General features: G+C 36.7%; 1 protein-coding gene across 3 annotated transcripts in view; it reads left to right on the top strand.

Moving 5' to 3' along the window:
* SLIT2 (slit guidance ligand 2) overlaps positions 1-17,423 on the top strand; it is a 273,898-nt gene that overhangs the window by 177,037 nt on the left and 79,438 nt on the right. For all 3 annotated transcript variants that reach the window (XM_087736513.1, XM_087736514.1, XM_087736515.1), the window contains exons 8-9: positions 893-1,056; positions 3,423-3,561. In XM_087736513.1, coding sequence (XP_087592639.1) covers positions 893-1,056; positions 3,423-3,561 — 303 coding nt within the window. The remainder of the gene's footprint in view (positions 1-892; positions 1,057-3,422; positions 3,562-17,423) is intronic.

Here is a 17,423-nt window from a genome sequence, read left to right on the forward strand (position 1 = left end):
TAAGGATTTGATTTATAGCTGTGGACATCCTTTTCTGTAGTTTGAGAAAATGTAAGAGCCAGAGAAAAGTAATTTACCTAATTTAGTGAATACATTTGTCGGATATTTTATCAATGGCAAAGTGCTTTTTGCCACTTGGCAAGGAGCCATGGTCTTGTGTCAGACCCTGCCAACAGAGAGGCGACTTAATTCCATCGCTTGCTGCCATTTGGTCTTTTAATTTCAGGCATTGCTTAGAATGTAGGTCCCTAGGAGCCAAAAGCAGCTAATCCCCCTTTCTGTGATTAAACAAAAAGAGAGGAAATCAGAAAAGGGATGTGAAAGAAGGTATTTTATATTGAGTTATTACTCTGTCTTGTTCAGCAGAAAATGAATATGACCTGTTAAAGGGATTTTGCAGGCTGTTTCTATAGAGACTAATAACGGCCAGACTTACAGATATATCTAATTGGAAACCAAATCTTTTATTAACTCTTTTTTCTGACAGTATATTATCACTATAGGGAAATTTACTTGAGACATTTTTGTCTTATTCACTGTTTGTACAGATCTGGACTAGAGTCCCACAGCAGCTTTCAAGCTGTTGTATATTTACTTCTTTCTTTTAGACAAGAGAAAAGAAACTACAGATAGGTTACTTTATTAGAAAGCCTTCTTTTTTCTTCCAATTAATTAATCCACAAGTAAAAAGTAATTTTGCTGCTTCTATAGTTTTATTTATTAGCATTTATATCCCAGACTTTCAATGAAAGATGTGAAAAATTGATTCCTCATTAACAATTTTTATTAATAAATTGGCATAGTTGCTTGCTGACGGGGGGCTGGGCAAATTGCTTGCTTTTCTGTTTGTTCTTCCTAATTTAAAGGTATTGACATGTTTCTTCCCATGCAGTCGTCTTCACTCCAACAACCTCTACTGTGATTGCCACCTGGCCTGGCTGTCCGACTGGCTGCGGCAGCGGCCCCGGGTTGGCCTCTACACCCAGTGCATGGGGCCATCCCACCTCCGGGGACACAACGTAGCCGAAGTCCAAAAACGGGAGTTTGTCTGCAGCGGTAAGGGAAACGGATTCGCCCACCGAGTCCTGTTTTAGAACACACCTACCGACAGCTCGGCGGTGATTGCTAGTGCTGCACGTTGACTTTTGCTAGCTTTTGCATAATCCAAGCATTAATGTTTATTAAAAAATAAACTAATCATTTTTATCGCTATTTGTAGCTTGTGTGAGGGTGCTTCTGTCCTTACAAATTTTGTGTAAATGCTGCATTCACATAGAGTATATAGCCTTCTAAAAGTATAATTATGGGGGAGAGATGCAGAAAATGAAATAAAAGGTGAACTGACTGAGAACATAAGGCCTTTAGTAATAAGGAATTATTCTTTTTTAACTTCACACATTGTTGCTTTTTCTTGTTGTTATTTTCTGCAGTTTAAATAAGATTCTGAATCCCTAAGTAACTTTCTGAATGTTATTGGTATGTTTTAGTGCATCAGGTTATTTTCTGATATGAAATAATGAAATGACTAACGGTTCGTTACTAATCACATTTTCTCTATTCAATTTTTTTTCCTTTATTCATATCTTCTAGATGAGGAAGAAGGCAAGTTTATCTTTCTTATTTAAATATTTTTAGACTCAGATTGAAAATTTTCTGTAAACTTTGACTACTGTTTCAAGTTTCCTTCAGAACTTTAAAAAACAGCTGGAATATAGCTATCTGTCTTTTCAGTGATACGGCAGGGTTGTTTCTACTGGTTGATTTTCTGCAGACCCTCAGAAGCTTATTGCCAAATATGCCAAAATCTGCACAGATATGTGCTTTTAAAAGAGTTTTATGGAAAGCACAGTGTCCTGTCCTTATTAAACAGCCTCTGACATCAAAGCGTAAGGCACTGCCATCTTCGCACAACAAATGCTGGCAGTATTCTTACCATTAATTCTGCCTTTAGGTACACTTAAAAGGGCTCCTAACGAGATCTCTTCAAGTAACTTATTTGTAAATGGTATGTCTGCAGAGCCCAAGTGTCAAGAACAGTTTTATAACTTGGTCATTATAATGCAGATTTTGATGAAGGGAAATAACCATGTTTTCTCCCTGGATCACTATATTTTTGTTTAATAAAAGCAGGTGAAATATTTCCTGCCTGTTAGTATAAAAAGAGTAGAATGTCTTATTAGTTTTGGCAGCTGTTTCTACTTTCGTGGCACGGACAAAAATGTGAAATCAAATTATTATATTTTAAACTACTATCTCAAAAGACTAACCTTTTCAGTAATTTAAAACTTGAGCAGTTGTTATTTGAAGTACTAAGTAGGAACAGCACTGGCTGCAACTTACATTATCAATGTACCCTTCCTATGTTAATATATGATGTTAAATACAGCGAGAGAGATATTAGATTAAGTTGTGGTTTCATAGTCAAGAAGTTCTTTTTCCCTGAGAACTTCAAAACAGTCTCTAGCTTTTTTTTACTTTAATAAAAAAAGAAAGAGAAAGAGGGCTTCATGCCTTTCTCATCCCTTTGTGCCTTTCTGTATCGTTACAAAACAGTAATTCTGTATCATTAAATCGATATAAGAATGAGTTCATTAACATATTATAAACTGTGCAGTCTGTCTATTTGCAGGAAAATATAATAAGTTGTTTACTTTCTAAAACATACCTAAATATGAAGTGATTATGTTTAAATGCAATTATAAATGCTGAGTTTAACATATAGCACAAGAACTTGGGGGGGGGGCGGGGGGAAGTCATGTAAATTAGCTGCTGGAGTTAGTAAGAATGGTAGATTGTGGGAGGAAGAAGTCTGTTGAGCTAACACAGAGAGTGAGAGTATGAGCTGTGAAGTCAAAGCTTTTATTTATTTCTGTGTGATTGAATGAAAACGTAACTCCAAAATTGGCTGTAAGTGATGCATAACTGAAGGACTATACTCAAATAAGTATTTGTACAACAGAACATAACTAGCAGGACACCTTCAGTTTTTGTAGCAAAGTTCATTCATTTCTGTTAACATGCATTTTTGATACTACACAGAATTCTGAAAACCAAATAAATCAATAATTGTTTTTTAAATCCACAGAATAAATAAAATACACCTGAAAAATTGATCAGACTTAGTCTTCTTTAACAAGATGATTTTGAATGCAAGTTGCTAAAGAAGCTGAAAAATGATGTAATGCTAGCACAGTAGTTGAGCATTTGTCTTTCATCTCTCAGTATTGTGTCAACATGTTGCTATTAATTGGGTATTTAAGTTAATGCAATTCAAAAGTATTGCTGGGCCACAATGTTTATTTTATAAGTTCTGCCTTACATTTTTCAAGGAAGTGTAAAATGTGATGTTTTACTGTTGAGGTAAACTGGATTACTGTTTGACAGTATTGTGCAATTTTAGGAGAAACTCTTTTCCTTTGCAGGTCACCAGTCCTTCATGGCTCCGTCCTGCAGTGTCTTGCATTGCCCTACTGCATGCACCTGTAGTAACAACATTGTGGACTGTCGTGGGAAAGGCCTTACTGAGATCCCAACGAACCTTCCAGAAACCATTACTGAAATGTGCGTAATCTGACTTTTTTTCTGTGAACTTGCAGAAAACAATTATTTCCTATGTATTCATTTTTGTTATATGTATAGATTCATGCATTATACAGGGTAGGAATTCTGGAATACACATTCAAATTCAGATATAAAAGGAATATGCAGATATATGAAAATATTTAAGACATTTATGTTCTCTTATGAGTTAGTTTTGTATGTACTAGTCATAATTCATAGTTCAAACTGCATTCTGAGTTGTTTTTAAAAGAGTTCAGGAACACGTGCTTTTCTGCAAGTAAGTGGCTTTTCACTGCAGGCTATAAACCCAGTTGTCTTCAGAGTTGCTCGCTGTGCTGGTTTTGGCTGAGATAATTTTCTTCATAGTAGCTGGTACAGGGCTGTGTTTTGGATTTGTGCTGGTAACAGTGTTGATAACACAGGGATGTTTTAGTTACTGCTGAGCAGCGCTTACACAGAGTCAAGGCCTTTTCTGCTTCTCACCCCACCCCAGCAGCGAGGAGGCTGGGGGTGCACAAGAAGCTGGGAGGGGACACAGCTGGGACAGCTGACCCCAACTGACCAAAGGGCTGTTCCCCACCATATGACGTCATGCTCAGCATATAAAGCTGGGGGAAGGAGGAGGAAGAAGGGATGTTCAGAGTGATGGTATTTTTCTTCCCAAGTAACCGCTATGCATGATGGAGCCCTGCTTTCCTGGGGATGGCTCTAAACACCTGCCTGCCGATGGGAAGTAGTGAATGAATTCCTTGTTTTGCTTTGCTTGCATGCACAGTTTTTGCTTTGCTTATTAAACTGTCTTTATCTCAACCCATGAGTTTTCTCACTTTTACCCTTCCGATTCTCTTCCCCATCCCACCGGGGGAGTGAGCAAGTGGCTGTGTGGGGCTGAGCTGCCTACCAGAGTTAAACCACGACACTCGCCTCCAGTCACTTTATTCATCAGACTCCCTATTAAAGAAGCATATCTTTGCACAAAAGATCAGCAACCTATACCACCCTTAATACGTATGCTGCTAAAGCAGTATCCTCAGAGGGTGGGCTGAGAAGGCAAAAGTAAGGTGGTTGAATGGGATGTGTGGTATAGTTGTTGTGTTAATACCATGTACTTGTGGACAGAAGAGCCTGCATGCTGACAGGGTTGTGTGACATGTCATATACAGCAGAAACATTTACAAAAAGTACGACCATGTCCTGACTGTAGAGCAGAGTTGTAGCAAAGGTGCTATGGGGCTTGTAGGCTTCAAGAGTGATGTAGCTGAGAGGTGATGTGGGCACAGAAGGAAAATTACTGCTACATTTTCTTCTGTGCAGGGGAGGAACAAAAGCAAAAGCTGAGCTTGCTGACAAGGTGGGCCTCAGCAACATGAGCATCTTTTTATGCTGGGCATGGAAGAGGCAGTGTTTTGAAAGAGAAACTGGTAATTCCCTTTAGGGAAATAGTGGGAAAGTAGCTGTGCCTTCAGCCTGGTAAGGAGGGTCTGGCTAGAAGTAAATGAATTAGAGAATTCAGAATAAAAACCTTTAGAGCACCTTGATGATGTAAGATGATATTAAGAATTTCAAATAAGGGAGGTGAGGGGAATAGATGCCTGTAGTGAAAGGGAAGAGGTCTCCTGAACATACATCTATCTATCTATCTGTTGTACATAAGATCTTCTTGAAAGTTTAAAAACAGGCCTCCACAATGAGATTTTAAAAGACAAAGTAGATTTTTACAATTTTATGGCAATCTCATGGCTTGTTGGTATCTGACCTGTGTTTTTGAACACAGAATTGGAAGTACTGTGGTTTCTTCTTAGGATGTGAATAATGATCATGTCTGTCAGTTCATTTTTACTGCTATTAAGACTGACCTGGCTGACCCTACCTGACCCAATTCAGTCATTTGGCTATATAATACAAACACTTCTTCTACCTTTCACCCCTCTCAGAAAAAAACACTCTGCTTGCAAATAAAGGGACTACTTCAGAAAATCCATGCACAGTGCCTGGGAAGGCTGCACAGACTGTTTTTTTTTATTTAATTAGTTGTATACTGGTGTTTTTACTTGCATATGTACATCTGTGTGCATAGAGAAGGGGGAAAAAATATGACAAGAAAGAAGCAGGGAGTATGTCTCAAACATTCCCTACTATATTTCTGCTGCTAACCAGCGCTAACCACTGGAGCTAACCACTGAATGGCAATTACAGACACTGGAAGGCTGACTTTTGCATCACTATCTTCTAGACTACATAGTTTAGTGGGGGTACATGATGTTAACATCTGTACTCCCTTGAGAAATTCGGTACTAGAGATTGCAAGGGTGTTCCTGGGTCAATGCTCCCAAAGAACTGATAGGATGTGGAAGTTACTAGTTGACTCTGAATTCACTGTTAAAAGAAATGAGTATAAGGTAAAAGCAAATGGGAATTTACTGAATGGAAATGTGTTTTCCACTAATCTGTTCCCTATACTTTCTACGTAAGAAATGCTGTTGAGTTTTAAGAATGGACTGGTATGATCTTCAGCAGTTTATTGGCCTGGAGAGTAAAAGCAACCATATAACACTACCTCCAGCATTGGGCTAAGCATTTAACTGATTGCAAACCGAGGCTGAATGTTTCCTGCTAGACTGGGCAGTGTTCAAATCCCAGAGTGATACCTTTGGACATTCTGGGATCCATAATCCATTAATATGGATAAATATGTGTGTGTGCTCATATAAATATGGATAGTATATATATTGTGCTACAGTGTATATTGTTTGTAGTGATACAGTGTAAACTATCTGATATCTACCTATATTGCATCTAGTTTGTAAGCGCTGGCTAAATAAAAAGCAGATTAAAGTATTTTGCACAGTTAAATAACATCATTCGTGCCATAAGACATATGAACATACATTTATTCAAAATCTTTTACAAGAAGAGATAGAACATTAGAATGCCAAACTTCAGTAATTATTTTATGTTAAGCAGATACATACCAGTGAACACCAGTGTGGTGAGAAAACTGGACTTAAATGATTGACTTAGTTTTTGAGTAAAGTAGATAAAAGGATTGAGATATGATTTGAGCCAGTGGTAGGCTGCACTTACCATACACTGAGAACAAAACTTTCCAGTCGAGTGGAGGATAAGGAGAGAAATGTACACGAAAAGAAAGAAATAAAATAAGGCACATGAAAGGCTCTGAAACTGAGGGATGAACTGAGTGGAAGAATTAGGGTAGAGGATCTTGCGAGCATTTGATGAGAATCACATGATCTTTGCTGCTTCCTTGTCAAGAGGTTGAAAAGGAGTTGAAATTTTGACAAATATGTATATTTTAATGGTTGAATGGGGAAAGCTTTAAACTATACTGGTTGCTTTAATGTGAGGAAAATAATTAGTGGTAGTTCTTTTATGATTGTCATGGGTGGCAGGTATATTTACCATATCAGCATTGAAGAGAATGTGAGAGAGAGAAGAGGTTGGAGAATGAGTGGTTTATGGAGTAAAAAAGGTTTTACCGATAATGAAGTGAGGGAAGTTTATGAGACTGGGTCAAACCAGCACTCCACCCTGGCCAGTGGCCTGCATCAGCTGTCCCTGAAGAATATTTTGGAAACAGCAATATGCAACTTCAGAAGTAAAACACCAACAGGACAAATATTCTCCTTGCTCCCAATGTGTGTTGAGGTTCTTTTCCTGCAACTTGAAAATTTGCATAGCTTTCAGGAAAAAAAGATTTTCTTTGAAACATCCAATCTGCTTTAAACCCTACTAAGTTCTTAATCTTCATGTTATTCTAAGCTAATAAATTGGGGGGGAAGGGGTAGCGCTCAAAATCTTACAGTTTAAAATACAGTCTTTTAAAATTTCATTAATTTTCCTTTGTCTTTGTAGAGGGAGGGAAAATACATTCAGGTTCATAACTTGTCCTGCCACCTTCTGTTTTGCATGGCACCCTCATTCATCTCTTCTCTAAACTAACTGTTCCAAATCCATTCAGTTTTTTGGATGCCAAAACCTTCCATGTCTTAATTAATCTTCTCCTTTTTCTCTGAACTCTTTGTTTTCTAAATTTTTTTGACCTGCAATGACCAGAGTTGAATACAATATTCCAGATGAGAGTGAACCATCACTTTATATTAATGGAATGTTAGTTTTCTTTCATTTGCCTTTTGCAACCTAATGCTCACTTGCTTTCTTTAACTACCTGTACACACTGCACCATGTTTTTCATTGAACTATCCATGAAGAGCCCTAGGCCTTTATCCTTAGCTCTTACTTTTTTGTCAGGAACCGGAAGTTCATAGATGTAATCCTGTTCTTCCATCCACAGACATTGCTGAGCATTGAATCCCGTTGTATGATACTTTTTAAAGCTGCTCTATGAAAGACTTCAGTCCTCTGCTTTTAACTCATTTCAACATGCAAAAAGATTGTGACATTCCTATATTGTTATCATGCAAAAAAAAAGTGTTTTAAAGCTTCATTTCTAAAGAAGTACTTTGCAACTGTTGCTTGTAGCAACCCCTTGAGATTCAATTAGAAAGAATGATTGTATCCCGTAAAATAATCTGGTTTTTCACTTATTCCTTATGTGATAATGTTGTCAGTATGCCAAAATGGTAGCTGACAATAAACATTTGAAGAGATGAGACCATGCTGTCATGGTAGCGTTGAGAATGCTGAGGAACTGCTGAACGGAAGGCAGAAGGGTATAGTGAGCACTGTATTTCCACCACCATTATACAGTTCCCACACACATGGCTTTATTATCTTAATCACCATTTTAAGCACATGCTTTGGCAGGAGCTCCCCAGTTCTCGGGGAGAGAGGGAAACAGAAATGTGCTGGTTCCCTGTGGTTTTCTGAAAGATGTACAGGCTTTAACAGCCAAATTATTATTTATTCACTCATCTTTATAGTACTACCATCACCAGATTCTTGTGCATACCACAATAAAATTGACATTATACTTCTATTTTACATGTGCCAGATGTTGTGCTATCTTTTCAGTACTTTTCCGTATTTGTCAATCTTTTTCTGCATTTTCAACAGAACATCGTCATCTGATTTTCTGAACATACTTCATTGACAGGAATATTTGAAAAATCCATAATACTTTCAAATTCCCTTACTCTGGACAAGTTTCTCTGCCCTACAATGTTGTCACCTGTTTATAGGCCATATTAGCTACCAGCCCGTCATGTTATGCTTCAGCCAACTTCATGGTCCACAAACACCTCTGGTGCTTACATCTTTCCTGCCTTTTTTCTTTGCTTTGTTGTATCTCATGTGAATAACCTTTTCTTCTGAGCCTGACATTAAAGTTTTTTGTCAGCCCTCCTTTATAGAGTTGCTTAAAATTTGACAACTTATTTTTGCGAGATTTCATTTTTCCATCCATTTCTGCCTCTTATTTCTCTTTTCTTGTATGGATAGCAGGTTACTCTTAATAAGAACATAATCCATACTTAGTTTTTGAAGGTCCATAATGCCATTATTTTTTGTTTGAGATTCTCGTGACGTTTGCCTTCAACACGTGCTTGTGGTTTTGTGATGTTTTGCCATGTTCTCCATCCAATTGTTCCATCCTTACTCTCAATGGAAAGCCTGACCTCGTTTAACTCCTCTGTACCCCATGAAGCACTGATTTCTTTCTCTTTGCCCAACGCAAACGTCCTTTAAATAAAATGTTGTCTGATCTGTTTCTGCACAAAAATACTTTGTATTTGTTACATTGTCAGTCCATCTGGGACAATGCTGCATAAAACTACGTGGTATTAATAATGTTATTATTCTCTGTCCTTCTGGTGTATATAATTAAACTGCAGGTTTAACGTGTACATTCCATGTTGACAATTTTATGCCTTTTTTTTTCCCTAGAGGGTTGATAAATTAACCCATATCTAAATAATTTGCTAAACCCCCCTTTAAATGGAATATTGAATTTCTTAAATATTAAACATTGGCAGTTTCAGTTGAGTAAAATTTTGCATATTGAAGCTCTGAGTTAGCTCTTCGGGGAAAAGTAAAAGAAAAGGCTTTCTGTTTAGTCTAATACTGGTGTCGTGACTTTGCATTGCCGTGATAGTTCTCCTGGACAACTGTTTTGGGATGACATTTTAAGACAATAGGAGCTGTCTTCTCTGCTGATGGCTACTGCTTCTGTAGCAGAGCTGGCAAGGAAACTATGTGCTTGCATTGCACTGCAGCGTTCCTGTCTCTGAGTTTGGTGTGGTAGCCTGAACCACTGAGAAAAATGAGTTTGCCCGGGAAGCTGAAGTGGATGAGGAACGAGCAGGCATTCTGTGATGGTGGGAGCAGGCGGAGGTAGAAGCCAGTTGCCAAAATGCTGTTTCATTCCACTGCAGTTGGATTTACCGGTGACCGTCAGGGTGTGGCTGAGAGGGTTTTGTCGTACTGCTCTGTCTGACTTCTCAATTGGTACAGAAGTCAGTTGGCTAAAACTAACAATTCCCATTGCGTGAAGTCAGTTAGCAGGCAATGCATTGTCTGCCAAGTACCTCTTGGGAAGATGCCTTCAGTAACAGGACTGCTTATCTCCAAGTAGCTGCCAGTGAAAATGCAAGGAGAATAAAGCCTGTGGTGTCCTCTCTTTTTCCCTTCTGGTGTGATAAAGCTCAGAGTAAAATTAAGTATTCAGCATCTCAGTAAATGTAATTCTTAATCTTTATTGACTTAGTACAATTGTATCTGTACCAGTTACACCCTTTCTGCAAAATTAATTCTCCCCTTTACTACCTAAATAAACTCACACACAGCTAAATAAGAATACCTAAGCTTTTATTTCCAGTGTCTGTCTGTCTGATCAATGTGTTATTATTTGAGAAAGAAATACTTCATATTCCATATATATTTTAAAAAACAAAATAATTGGTTGAGCACCAAGACTCCCCCCAGTTTTAGTGCATCTACTAATTCTGCAGGAAGCACACAATTAAAAAGGTGCACAGATGCACCTTTGCCTCTGGGCCAAATGCAAAGGTTTCAATCTGTGAGTGACCTGCAGGAAACATTTTGGGAACTTCAAAAAAATTCCAATACCCCTATTATTTTAATGTCTGTATTGTAAACATGGCAAGGCAAAATACATTTCCCATAAATATTTCATATTAATAGTCTTCAAACATTTGTTATTTGGTGTGCCTTATTTTAGCCTTTTTCCATTGACTTAAGCAAAACATGATAACATTATTCATTCATTAGAAACGTCATAATTTGAGTTGATTTAGATTTGTTCTTTAAACCTCTTCCCTTTCCCAGAAATTTTTATGGGATACTCTTTCATTGGCATGTTCAGTCTATTGAGCTTAACCAACTGCAGTGGTGTAATGCACCTAGTGCTTTCCTTCTTTGTCATACAGCTCATATATTAAAGGCATTAAAGGTCATTCTTAAGGTTCAAAACTATTACTTTAATTGGTTTTAGAAAGTATAGCCTTTCTAATGGTGATAGCATTTATCAGCCTCTATGCAGGCATTCCTTCCACATTTTAGTTTTTCAGCACCGTTAATCTCTTTTCACTTGGTTGCATTTTAGAATTCACCTTCGGCGTGAAAATTCTTTGAATGATCAGCAGAAATAACTCTTGTTCGCCTCGAATAAAGACTTTTTGGCACATGTTCAAACAGACTATCAGAAACCTTACAAATAGCGACCCAGCAGCAATTCTATTAATTGTACTGGTACCTTCTCTCAGAATGGTGTGAGTAAGTGACAGGCTCTTATTTCAAAAGAAGAGGCCAAAAAGCCATTAATGAGCTAGACTACCTTGTGAAAAGGCTGCTCTTACATTCTTCTGATTTTCTCTTCTCTTCTCTTCTCTTCTCTTCTGTGGCTTGAACTACCAGTCAAAGTGGTCCTAAAACCTCTTTCCTTACTGTAGTATTATGAATAAAAGAAAATAAATACAATTGTAAGAAGCATTTGGGGGGGGTGGAATTACCTGCTCTCATGACCACAGCTTTGTATAAATGATTATTTAAGCAAACAAGCATGGAATTAAGTCGATTTTTTCTTCATTTTTGTTTATATTAAAACCATCGAAGTAATCAAAGGAAGGACTTAATTAAATTTGCTTCTTTTTTAGAAGGATATCAGTCACTACATATTGGTGTTTTGGGGGAGGAGTAAGGTTTGCTGGAGGGGGGGGTGACTGGAGGGTTGCCAACTAAGCAACGGTTGTATAAATAATTTTAGTCTTTGTAAGGGGCAGAAAAGACCCTAAACCACATAATATATGAAATGAAAAAAATATATAGGAGTCAGGAATTTTAACAATTCACCTTCATAATCTAGTGTAGTGAAAAGTCACTGACTTCTTAATTACTCTGGCCTTCAAAATAAAGTTGTTCTTTCTTGTGAATGGAGCTTTCTAATGTTTGAATGCCAAAACTAGAAGCTGTACGGTTGTTTCATGATAATTTAATTTACATTTCCCATGATAGTTTCCTAATTTGTCGCCTCAGTCTTGTCTCATCTTACCTTCCTGATTCCTACTATTTTTCTTCATGTTTTCATCTTTCTCCATCTCATTCTCCCTTATACTTTGTTTTCATAAGTCTGTTGATTAATGGTTGTGTATTATGCCAAGCACTCAACTACATCTTTGTGAGCCATGTGATATTAAGCAGGATTAAAAGCTCCTGAGATTGGTTCTCACAGTACCACTTAAATTATATTAAAGGAGAAGGGGAAAAAAGAAAAGAAAAGGAGAGAAAGGGGAAAAAGAAGAAGGAAAAGAAGGGAAAGGAAATGAGATCTGACAGAATGGAACTTGACAGATGATAGAGTCTAACCAAGATAAGAGTGACAAGTGACCCGATCACACTGCAGACACTGGGGAAGTGCTTTGCGTAAATGCGGAATTTTATGTGAGAACTGGGAGCTCTATGTATGTATCTTTTACAAGCTAAGCTTGGCATGTGTACAGTTTCACCATCTCTGTTGTCTTTTAAAATTCATCCTTAGCTAAAAGTCCAAAGTACAGCCTTAAATAAATAGCTATTAAACAGAGACTTTTATAATGAGATGCGAAAATGCTTCTAAGGATGACCTTTTACAGAGAAAAGTGTCTTGGCAAGGGTTTAGGCACATTTATTGAAGACAGTTCAAAGACTCACATAGCAGGAAAACTCTGAAACGTCAGAGATAAGGCAGCTTTCTCTATTTTAGCAGCTCAAAGTGTGATTCGGCTGTCTACAGTAGCCTGACAGAAATGAGAGCAAACCCTGCATCTTTGCAGCTTGAAACGAATGGGTCCGAACACTGAGGGGAGGATGCAATAAGTTACAAGACATTAAACTGATGATTGTTTTCCAGTGTCTGCATTTGTTTCTGCTTTCCAGTTTAAATAAAAAAAAATGGTCTTTTTAGGACTTATACAGAATGTTAGCTCATAAATATCATTTACCTCTTAAACAGGTAAGCTGTCAGCCAGAAGTCTTGCACATCCAGTGAAGTTCTGGAAAGGTTTTCCCAAGTTGGTTTCTATGTATACATATGTATATATAGTCATTGGGCTTGTTAGTCACTGTGTATTGTTAAGCTTTTTAGTTGGTTGCAAGAATCCTCTATAACCATATCTATCTTTTTCCAGAAAATATGTGTTAACCTTCCAATGCTAGCCTAAATAGATAGATCTTCGGTCTCACTGTAAAATATTTCACAGCCATTTCATTATTCTTATGGCTCTTTTTGAAACTTTTCTGATTTATCAAAATCTTTTCTTAATTCCTGACATAACAAATGCATACAATACTGCCAGTGTATGCAGATCTCACGTGAAAAGATGATGTCTACTTATGGATAAAAAAATTAAAATAATTATTATAGTATTCAGTTGCTTATGAATACTGATATATACTTTGGTCAGTAGGAAGCCAGAAAAATGTGATGGTTTTTGAATTTTCAGACATTGCTGGATTGAAATAAAGTGCATTAAAAGATGCATAACTAAATACCTTGTGGAGATGTTACTAAATGCCCCTTTAAAAAATTCACGTGATCTAACTAATATTTTCTCAGCTCTTAATCTAATACTCCAAACTTTTGAGCAACTTCATATCGCTGCCATGTTTTTAAAATTAACTTTTCTCATATATGCTTCTCTTCAACTGTACTTCATGTGTACTTTTCTTCAAATCTTCTGTTATCTTCTTCCCTTCCCAAAGGTTTTTAAAATCAATGTTTTTAAGACCAATCCTGACTTAATGCATTGGATTTGATATTCAAATTTTTTACCAGTGGACTGGGGAGGCATTCTGATTTTTCAGTGAAATATAGAGCTTTTGCTTCTGTTTTGCTTAAAAGTTACTGCATTTTTATGTCCAGAAGCTTATGTCAAATAAGGGTACATGATTTTTAGATGCATTATTATTAGTTAGAATTTATTAGTTATACGCTTATCTTTTCCCTAGAAGTTGATTTAAAAGAATTCACAGGAGTATGGCTTTACATATGGAGGAGGACCAAAAAAGGATCCCAGTGAAATGAAAATATCTGGTGCAAAATAGCTGACATGAAACTAAAATTTTAGTATCAATATACACTGTAACGGAACTTTTCCACATTCTGCAGCACCTAATTTTAAAGGCTATCGCTGGCCTTCTTTAGTCTGTTAATGCAAATACAGCCATTAACTTTGAAAATCTTTGCATGAAAATAAACGTAAATCTACTTCATAATTTTACGAGAAAGTTTTTATGACTTGCCACTCCGTGTCATAAGTGACACTCTGTTTAGACTGTTCATCTTTGGCATCAATGACGTGAATACAGTTCTCTCTGTATACTTTTCTTTGATCATGGGAAGGTTATTATTTCTTAGCAAAACCAGTATTTATGCCCATTGCAATATAAAACAAAATAGTTTGTTTGCTTTCTCAAAAATGCAGAAATTTGCTAAAATCTTAAAGTCTTTCATATAATATATGCATATAAACACACAATAATTATATGTGGGTAACAAAAAATGCATTATCCATGAGGCAATGTATTGAATACATGTGAAACAAATGAAAATTGGATGAAGGAATCTATTGAGGTATTAACTTCTTTACCTTAATGTATTTAATTTGCCAATACAGATTTCACTGAATTACATTTAACTTCTCTTTGGGATTCCTACCTTAATATTTCTCAGGCAAAACTTAAAATATATTCCATTTGACTGCCTCAAAAATAGGTTATTTTCTTAATTTGATAGCTAATCCTGTCTGCTTAACACACAAGAGAAATGATTTGTCATGCTCTTACTCAAATATCTTCCTAATCTGAAAATTACTGGTAAGTCATGTGGCTTTATGCCTTTTTTTTTTTAACTTTCTTATTTTAGTTGTCAGACATTTTTGTAGGTAGAATATTTAATCTGTTCTTCATTAAAATGTATTCGATGCTGCCATTGTTCACATCTTTGGCTTTCTTCATACCCTTGTGTCCTATCTTAAAAACGACTTAAATTCAGAGGACAGAGGATAATTTCAACAGTCAAGAGGACACAGAGACACAGAACACAACAACTGGACAAGAAACATGTGAAACCAGTGCTGGTTTCCAGAGACAGTGGAAGTAGGTAGTCGCCAGAAGGAACACTGTTCCACCTCTGGGGGGTTTGTGCAAGTTTCTGGTGGCTATTGAAGTAGAAGAGGCACCTTGAGGGACCTCTCTGTACTCTGCCAAGGGAAAGAAAATAACTCAAGCATGGAATAAATGAATATTTTATACAGCATGAAGGGAAGCTGGAGAAGGCCCATCTAGCTCTTCCAGAAAAACCCTCATAGATCTCTTGACAGCTGTGCCACACTCCAAAGGTGTTGTTACTCTTAGATTTTATTTTCACATATGGCTCTTCACTACTGATAACTTTTCCTCAGCAATAATGTGAGTGAAGTTACTCTAAAAGAAACTATGGATACTGACTTTTCACTATTTTTTGTTTCATCATCAATGAAATGCTTTCTTCGTTATTTACATGTTGTTAAATACATGGTCCAGTAAGCAGCAGACACGTGTGAAAAGTATTCTCAGTTAAAAAACTTCATTAGGATTTTTGTGGCAAGTTTACAGTGTAAGTCCATGTATTGTTTAACAGGTAGTAAGGACTCCTGCCACACTGTCAATCCGTACGACGATGAGATTCTTAAGCTAGTGGTGTTTCTGCTCAATTGAGAACAGGTTGACAAGTCACGGCTTATGATGAGCCAAGAGTATAGCAGGATTACATCTATTTTTTGTGAACTTAATATGGTTACTCTGAACAGATCAAGTAGTTTTTGCAGTATAACAAGTCTCATAAAAATTGGCTAATTAGAGAGGCTTTAACTTGACTCTGGGTGACTCAGGCTAATTGCACTGGAGCCACACTCTGACAGATGCCAAAGTACTGAGCAAATAATTCTTTTAAGAAGTCGTGCATTTTGCCTACAACCTGAATCCGTAACAATTAAGGAATGTAAAGGCTATCATCATTAATGGTGCTGTAGGGTTCAAAGTATGAGATGGCTCTTTCTGTGATGAAAAATTGAACAAATGCAGGTTTGGGACTTGCTTTTGAGTAAATGCGATGAATTGTTTAATAGCTTTAGAATGACAATTCTTGTTACTTCTTTGATGTAATGCAGACTAAGGAGTCTGTCATTTACAATCAATCCCCTGAGGAAATATTTGATAGAACAATTAGACGGGATGTTAACAGTTTGGCAAGCTTTAGGGCAATATTGACAGTGATTCTTTATATGCAAATATTTAGGAAACTGTCAACCAGATTTATTAATACACAGAATTAGAGACTGAAATTCTAAAGTGCAAGTAATATAGTCGTTCAAAATACATCTTTTGTTTTGTTAGACATGGATGATATCACAGATTTCAACAGAATTCTTTTGCTGCTAAAGTTAGAAATGACATTTAGTGGATATAAGCACTCTGGAGGTACAGTTGTTGAGAAAGAAAAAAAAGGTACTTTGTTTAATAGCCTCAAGGATTCCTGTAGCAAAGGGAGATCATTACTGTTTCCTTATTTTAAAAACAAACAAAAAAAACCCCAAAACCTGGCAGATGTTGCATGTGATGAGAGATGTGTTGGCTGTGTATTGCAGTTCTTCAGATTCAGGAGCTGCACTGAATCCCATCACTGAAATCTATTTTCTGTTTTCTGACAGCTGTTTTTGCCATTTACTTTAAAAGCAGATGGGGAAAATGCAAAGAAGAGCTGTCAATTTTATTACCATGTATAATCAGCATCTGTGCAATACATCAGACTCATTGCACAGCTTACACTTTCTTCTCTGTAGTAAAAATTCTTTTGGGATTTCTTGACAAGCTTCTTGCAGACTTTTTGTAAATGAATAGATGCTGGAATTAAAAGTATAGATTAATTAACTGCTAAAGCCACTGTTGTATTGACCAAATTTACTTAATAGAGATGTTATGTTCTGATTGTTTAATTATAAAATATATGGCTAATGTGCTGTTCCACATTCAAATTCGTGTTTTCTTAAGGAAGAGGTTTCATTTTATTTTATTGTTACGAAATACCTTTTTTTAGATATATCTCTGACCCCTTAACGTGCATTTAGGTGCAGCACATCTCTGTGCAGTATTTTTTACCTTTCTCTACTGAGCAGGCTTAGTATATTGTGCCCCATCTGCATGATTTAAAATAAAAATGATTCTGTAGAGAACAGGGTGTTCTTCATTCCCAGTCTGCCCTCTTTCTTGGTGCAGAAGTCTTTCCTAGAAATGACTTTTTATAGTGGGAAAATAAGCTAGTTTAAAAGTGTCAGTATAAATAAGCATGTTGTCTGTCTCTGTAAGTGCGGAAGTAGTAATCAGTAATGGTGTGCTGCAGGCTTAGAGTAGAG

This window comes from Nipponia nippon, unplaced genomic scaffold (assembly GCF_047370975.1).
Source record: "Nipponia nippon isolate SJK-2023a ecotype South Korea unplaced genomic scaffold, ASM4737097v1 scaffold_6, whole genome shotgun sequence".
NCBI classification, from domain to species: Eukaryota; Metazoa; Chordata; class Aves; order Pelecaniformes; family Threskiornithidae; genus Nipponia; species Nipponia nippon.